This window comes from Colobus angolensis, unplaced genomic scaffold, assembly GCF_000951035.1.
Source record: "Colobus angolensis palliatus isolate OR3802 unplaced genomic scaffold, Cang.pa_1.0 Scaffold630, whole genome shotgun sequence".
In the NCBI taxonomy this organism is placed as follows: Eukaryota; Metazoa; Chordata; class Mammalia; order Primates; family Cercopithecidae; genus Colobus; species Colobus angolensis.
Genome location: NW_012119933.1, coordinates 515,819 through 523,593, shown reverse-complemented (window position 1 = coordinate 523,593; position 7,775 = coordinate 515,819). Strand labels below are relative to the sequence as shown.

The 7,775-nt window shown below is 37.2% G+C and overlaps 1 protein-coding gene across 1 annotated transcript in view; it reads left to right on the top strand.

The window, feature by feature from the left end:
* ACSM6 (acyl-CoA synthetase medium-chain family member 6) overlaps window positions 1-7,775 on the top strand; it is a 22,620-nt gene that overhangs the window by 11,356 nt on the left and 3,489 nt on the right. Inside the window, exons 2-3 of the mRNA XM_011963938.1 lie at window positions 640-720; window positions 6,335-6,436. Of these exons, the coding sequence (XP_011819328.1) occupies window positions 640-720; window positions 6,335-6,436 (183 nt within the window). The remainder of the gene's footprint in view (window positions 1-639; window positions 721-6,334; window positions 6,437-7,775) is intronic.

Genomic DNA, 7,775 nt, shown 5'->3' with positions numbered 1-7,775 from the left:
TACCTGATGTAAATGACAAGTTGATGGGTGCTGACGAGTTGATGGGTGCTGACGAGTTGATGGGTGCAGCACACCAACATGGCACAAGTATACATATGTGACAAACCTGCACGTTATGCACATGTACCCTAGAACTTAAAGTATAATTAAAAAAAAAAGTTAACAATAATTGCCTTTTATCAACAAATATCTACCATTGACATTTTCATCCATCATCTAAGTCATGCATGTTTTCTTGCTACCGTTTGTTCCCATTAAGCTCACACATTGTGACTAGTTGATAAGTCTTTTGTATATCTTTTAATCTATGAATTCCCTGTTTACCTTCTTTTTCCCTTGCAATTTCTTATTTTAAAAAACTGAGTTGTTGGTTCTTTTGAATATTTCACAGCCTGGATTTTGCTAATTGCAGTATGGTTTACATGTTCTTCTGTTCCCCTGAATTTCCTGTAAATTGATCTAGAGGTTAATTTAGTCACACTCTTGCTTGATCTTTTTTTTTTTTTTAAAATCAAGATTTTGTTAGGCTGTGTAATGTTGTTCTGTTAGGAGGCACATAATGTCTGGTTATGATCAATGACTAGATCCATTAATTTATTGCTTTTTTAAAGAAAAACTTGTCTGCATTTCTTTAAACAGGGTCTACTCTGTGCCACTTCCAAAACGATAAAATTGAAGCCAGGCTCTCTGGGGAAGCCACTGCCACCTTATATTGTCCAGGTAGGAGATCACAGTAACGATTATGACAGCTATTATTAAGTGAGCTCTTGGAGCGGTTTATCTAAATTTCTAACATAAAGGTATGCAACAAGGAAAGTACAGCATTCTCTAAATGCACCCCAAGGATAATCTCACATTACTGCTTTTATTTCCCCCTCAATATCCTTTTGGAATACAGAGCCCAGACGCAAGAATGAGGGAAAGAGATGCTGACAATTTTGCAGAATATCCCTTTAATGTAGTGCAAGTTTCAAACATGGAGAAAGCAAAGAAAAAACATATTTGCTATTAGAAAGATATATGCAAAATAAACGCAATTATTTTGAATGCACCATAATAAGCGTTCCGTACTTGAACTAAAAATACACTAAAGTGGGAAGTCTAAGGCACGAGTTAGCTGCTCAGGTGTTGATTATTATAAATACTGTAGTGTGATTCCCAAATGATGTAGGTGAATTCACAGTATGGGCATAGGTAGCAATATTAAAATAGTAGGGCAAATGCTGTGTCTAGGATTTTATTACATAAAAGCAGGCACAAATTAGCTGCTGTTATAAAACTACTATTATTCATTTTAAGATAGTGCTTTGCTTTCACACCTGTCTTGCCTTTTTTTAACATTGGTCAAGAGAAAATAGTAAGTTCTCCACCTGAATGACACAAATATTAGTACTTACTTTAACTATTGTATCATTCTGAAACCGACCCAATTTTGTTAAAGATAATGTTTACTGTAGAGTTCTATTTTTTGTTTTTTGCTTGCCTATCCAGTTTTACTACATATTATTTAACAGAGTGTGGAAGTTAACCTAATACATTGAGGTCTACATGTTTGTTTTTTCCAATAATCATGAATAGGTACTACATTATATTAAGTGTGTTTTCTGATCCTGTTAAAAAGGTAAAACAGTTTTTCTCTATTAATATGTTAGAGTTAATTAAAGATATTTTCAAATGTTAAATTTTCGTTGCATTTCTTTCTTTTTATTATCTTGGATTGAATTTCGTAATTTTTATTTGGGCCTTTGCATTTAGAGACATGAATAAAATGAGCATGTAATTTTCCTCTCAAAAAATAAGAAAAAATTAAAATGTTCCTTGCTTACTAAAGTATAAACAAAAACGAAATTTTTAAAAAAATGTTTCTTAGGATTTTCTTAGAAAAAAAATCTTCCCACAAAATCAACAAACCTTATAACTAAGAAAAACAAATGATAAAAATACACAAAGAAATAAAATCAGGTGGCTCACGCCTGTAATCCCAACACTTTGGGAGGCCGAGGTGGGCGGATCACAAGGTCAGGAGATCGAGACCTTCCTGGCTAACACGGTGAAACCCTGATTCTACTAAAAATACAAAAAAAACTAGCCGGGCGTCGTGGCGGGCGCCTGTACTCGGGAGGCTGAGGCAGGAGAATGGCCTGAACCTGGGAGGCAGAGCTTGCAGTGAGCCAAGATCTCGCCACTGCACTCCAGCCTGGGCAACAGAGTGACACTCAGTCTCAAAAAAAAAAGAAAAGAAATAAAATCAGAAGTGAAAGAGGAGACACTCCAACTCATGCCACAGAAATGTGAAGAATCCCTATAGAATCCCTATGAATAATTTTATGTCAACAAAGCCAGGTGTGGTGGCGTATGCCTGTAATCTCAGCACTTTCAGAGGCCGAGGCCGGTGGATCACTTGAGGTCAAGAGTTCAAGACCATCCTGGCCAACAAGGTGAAACCCCGTCTCTACAAAAATACAAAAATTACCCAGGCATGATGGCAGGTGCCTTTGATCTCAGCTACTCAGGAGGCTGAGGCAGGAGCATCGCTTGAACTCAGCAGGCGGGGGTTGCAGGGAGCCAAGATCATGCCACTGCACTCCAGCCTGGGTGACAAGAGCAAAACGCCATCTCAAAAAAAAGAAAGGAAAACAAATTATATATCAACAAAATGGACAACTTAGAAAAAATGGATAAAGTCCTAAAAACATACAACCTACCAGGACTGAATCATAAAAAATTAAAAAGTCTCAACACTCCAATAACTAATAAGGAGATTAATTTAGTAATCAAAAGCCTTCCAACAAAGAAAAGCCCAGCACCAAATGCCTTCACAGATGCATTCTACCAGAATGAGGGACAAAGATGACACGATAATCTCAAAAGACACAGCAAAAGCATTCCACAAGATTCAACACCCTTTGATGATAAAAATTCTCAAGACATTGGGTAGAGAAGGAATTTACCTCGACACAATAAAGGCCGTATATAAAAAGCACACAGTTAACATCATACTCAATGGTCAAAAACCGAAAGCTTTTTCTCTCATATCTGGAACAAGGAAATGATGTACATTCTCACCACTTCTATCCGGCATAGTATTATAATTCCTAGCCAGAGTAAGTAGAAAAGAAAAGGAAAAAGATGTATTCAAATCAGAAAGGAAGAAGATTATCTCTGTTTGCACATTACCTGATCTTATAGATGTGCAGAAAATTATATTTCTTCATATGATACGTAGAAAATTCTAAAGATTAACCAAAAAAATTAGGATAAACAAATTTAACAAAGTTTCAGGATACAAGATCAATACACAAAAATCAGTTGTGTTTCTATACACTACAATAAATTATCAAAAAGGAAATTAAGAAAAAGTCTTGGCTGGGCAAGGTGGCTCATGCCTGTAATCCCAGCACTTTAGGAGGCCAAGGCAAGTAGATCACTTGAGGCCAGGAGTTCAAGACCAGCCTGGCTAACATGGCAAAACCCCACCTCTACTAAAAATACAAAAATTAGCCAGGCATGGTGCACACGACTGTAATTCAAGCTACTCAGGAGGCTGAGGCAGGAGAATCGCTTGAACGCGGAAGGCGCAGGTTGTAGCGAGCAGAGATCGCACCACTGCACTCCATCCTGGGCGACAGAGCAAGATCTGTCTCAAAAAAAAAAAAAAGTCTAACTCATAGATCCGGAAAGTGAATTGGTGGTTGCCAGGACCTGGTGGAGAGGAGAAAACAGGAAGCTATTCACCAAGGGGTACAAAATTTCAGCTACACAGACAGTAACTGCTAGAGATCTACTGTATAGCATAATGCCAACAGTTAACAACACTGTATTACATACTTAAAATCTTGCTAAGGAGATATCTTATGTTAAGTGTTCTTATTACCAAAATAATAATAATAATAATAAGTCAGAGGGTGGGAGGAAACTTTTGAAGATGATGAATAGGTTTATGGCACAGATTGTGGTGACAGTTCCATGGTTGTTTACTTATCTTCAAACTCATCAAATTGTACACATTAAGTATGTATAGCTTTCTGCATGTCAACTGTACCTCACTAGAGGTTTTTTTCTTAAATTCAGGTGAGAAAGGAGAAGAGGACCCACACAAAGGGGGAAGATGAAAGAGATATTTTTTAATTTGTCAAAATGAAGTATCATAACTTCATTCCTTACACTCCCCATCCAAAACACACATACACATACACGCGCGCACAAAAACACACACACACGCACTTCCCACAAAGAAAAAGCCAGGCCCAAATGGCTTTGTGGTGAATTCTATCCAACATTTAAGGAAGCATTAACGTTAATCTTTCGCAAACTCCCCAAAAACATGTAACACCAGGATTTTGGAGGCTGTAACTCAAAACGGGGTCATAGTATGAGCCAGGATCATCCTGATACCAAAACCAAAGACATCACAAGAAAAGAAAACCATAAATTAATATTTCTTATGACTATAGGTGCCAAAAAACTCAACAAAATACCAGCCAACCTAACAAGGAACATATAAATGGATTATATACCATAACCAAATGGGACTATTCCAGAAATACAAAGTTGGTTCAAACTATAAAAACCAATTAATATACTGTAAAACAAAGTACACAAATCACATGATCATCTCAACAGACACAGAAAAATCATTGACAAAATCTAGCACCAACACCTATTTATGGTAACAACCCTCAACAAACTAGCAATGAAAGGGAACTTTCTCAACCTGACAAAGGGCATACAGAAACCCCGCAGCTCACATCAGACTCAACAGTAAAAACCTGAAAGTGCTCCCACTAAGATCAAGACTTACAAGAATATTCACTCTTTCCACTTCTATTCAACATAGAGGTTCTATCCAAAGCAATTAGGCAAGAAAAAGAATAGCATCCCAATTGGAAAGGAAGAAGTAAAACTATCTCTATTCAACATGACATGACCGTGTATACAGAAAATCCTAAGGAATACACACACACTATTAGAGCTAATAATTGAGGTCATCAAAGTTGCAGGAAATAAGTTCAATATACAAAAAATTATTTTAATAGTATTTATATTAGTATCAATAAACAATCAAAAACTAAAATAGAACAATTTCATTGAAAATAAAATTTTTTAAATCTCATTTAAAAATGTATTCTCTAGATAATTCATCTAATTTACTAGACTTAGTACTAAATGCCACTTTTTTCCCCTAAAGTCTAAAGTTCATCATCAAAGTACAGAGATGTACTATCCCTGAAAACCCTCTGACCTCAGTTTCTATGGAAAAGTTTCAAAGTATTCAGCAAGGATAATAAATTCAAAATGAGTATGAATATTGCTTTCCAAGGTGACAACTTAGAAGGTTGTAGCCCTCAAAATTGAGCTAGCATCTCAGTGTACTTTTTAACTCCTGTCACATTATTTCATGGTCATGCCTTCCATTTCAGGTCAATAAAGAAGCTACTCGGCTGAAATAATTCATTATTTTCTTTCTTTTTTTTTGAAACAGAGTTTTGCTCTTGTTGCCCAGGCTGGAGTGCAATGGCACAATCTCGGCCTCCCAGGTTCAAGCAATTATCCTGCCTCAGCCTCCCGAGTAGCTAGGATTATAGGTATGTGCCACCAAGCCCAGCTAATTTTGTATTTTTAGTGGAGATGGGGGTTTCTCCACGTTGGTCAGGCTGGTCTCGAACTTCTGACCTCCGGTGATCTGCCCACCTTGGCCTGCCAAAGTGCTGGGATTAGAGGCGTGAGCCACTGCACCCGGCCAATAACTCATTATTTTCAAACTGTATTTTATTTATTCCTAACCTGCCCTCTAATTCTTAATAGGAAAAAATAACAGCATCTCCTAGACTGTTATAAAACTGCCATATCTGTTTTTAAATTTTCACGTTCTTTATATTTCTTTTCTTATACATAAGATAGCTAATTAAGTTCCTTGTTTGAAAGGCCTTTCTGAGATGCTGGCTTTCTTAAAACTTTGTACTAACCAGGCAATGGAGCCCTTACCTGTATCATCTTATTTCATCCTTATAATAAAGCTGTGTAATAGGTGCATTTTTAAATCTCTGATTTTCTAGATAAGGAAACTGAGGTTCAGAGAAGTATTCAAGGTTCTCAGAGTCAGAAGGTGTCAAAGAGTGGACACGCAAACCCAAATATTTCCAGCTCTGGCACCCTCACACTGATGACTGAACCACACTGCCTCTTAGGTTGCTCAGTATCTAGGTATGCCAACCAAGCACTTTCCTGGCATCTTAAATGGGGGTAGAAAGGCTTAAGTTTAGATCCTGTGGTGTTTTAGGAAGAGCACAAATGGTTCGTAAGGAAAATTCCTTTAGTGATTATCTAATTTCAGATTGTAGATGAAAACTCAAATATCCTGCCTCCAGGGGAAGAAGGAAATATTGCAATCCGCATAAAACTAAACCAACCTGCTTCTCTGTACTGTCCACACACGGTAAGAAAATTTTCTTTTTTCCCAAATACTTTCATTGTTGCTACTAATCATAGTGCCATTACTGTTGAGTACTTTATGATTTGCCAAATACTTTTGTCCCAACTTTTAATTTTGCAAATTTTTGAGTCTCCAAAAATGTTAAACAGTAGCACAATGAACACCTACCTCTATCTCTCTCACCTATATTCACTTATTAAGATTTTGCCTCATTTACTTTATATTTGTACATTTTTGATGAGGCATTTGGGAGTAAGTGCAGACATTAGGACACTTTGTCCTTAAGTATTTCAGCAGCATTCTCCTAAGAAAAAGGACTTTCTTCTTAAACATCAATACCATCAAATCTATGAAAATTAAAAATAATTCTTTAATACTAATATCTAGCCAATACTTAGTCTTTCTCAATTGTATTCAAATGTGTTCTACAGCTTTTGTAAATCCAGAATTCAATCAAGGTTCATGCATTTATTTGGTTCTCATATCTCTTTAGTTGTTTTTATCTATAACTGTCCCACCACCACGTTTTTCGTGACGTGGACATTTTGAAGAGTAGAGGACTGTTGTGTTAAAAAATGCCTCACTTTCTAGGCTTACCTATTTTGTTTCCTTATAACGAGATCCCGGATAAACATCTTTCTCAAGAATATTATGCAGATTATGTATATTTTTTATTTGCTTATAGTGATGAAACATTAGGTTGTCTCATTTTGGGTGCTGATAATTTTGATCTTTTGATTAAGGAGGTGAGTGCCATTTCTCTCCATTACAAAGGTACATTTTCCTCGTAATTAGTAATAATCTGTTGTGTAACGATTTGAGATTCTGTAAATATCCTATTATCCAATTAACTTTCACCCAATCATTTTAGCATCCATAGATGATCCTTTTCTTTTCGGAAACAATTATTAAAATAGAGAGTGGCTGGGCACAGTGGCTCATGCCTGTAATCTCAGCACTTTGGGAAGCCAAGATGGACCAATCACTTGAGCCCAGGGGTTCAAGACTAGCCTGGGCAACATGGCAAAACGCCATCTCTACAAAAAAATATACAAAAATTATCCAGGCATGGTGGTGTGTACCTGTAGTCCCAGCTACTCAGGAGGTGAGGTGGAAGGATAAACTGAGCAAAGGACATCAATGGTGTAATGAGCTGGGTGTGACGGCACAACTGTGCTCCAGCCTGGGCAACAGAGCAATACCCTGTCTCAAAAACAAATAAATATAGGCCGGGCGCGGTGGCTCAAGCCTGTAATCCTAGCACTTTGGGAGGCCGAGACGGGCGGATCACAAGGTCAGGAGATCGAGACCACCCTGGCTAATACGGTGAAACCCCGTCTCT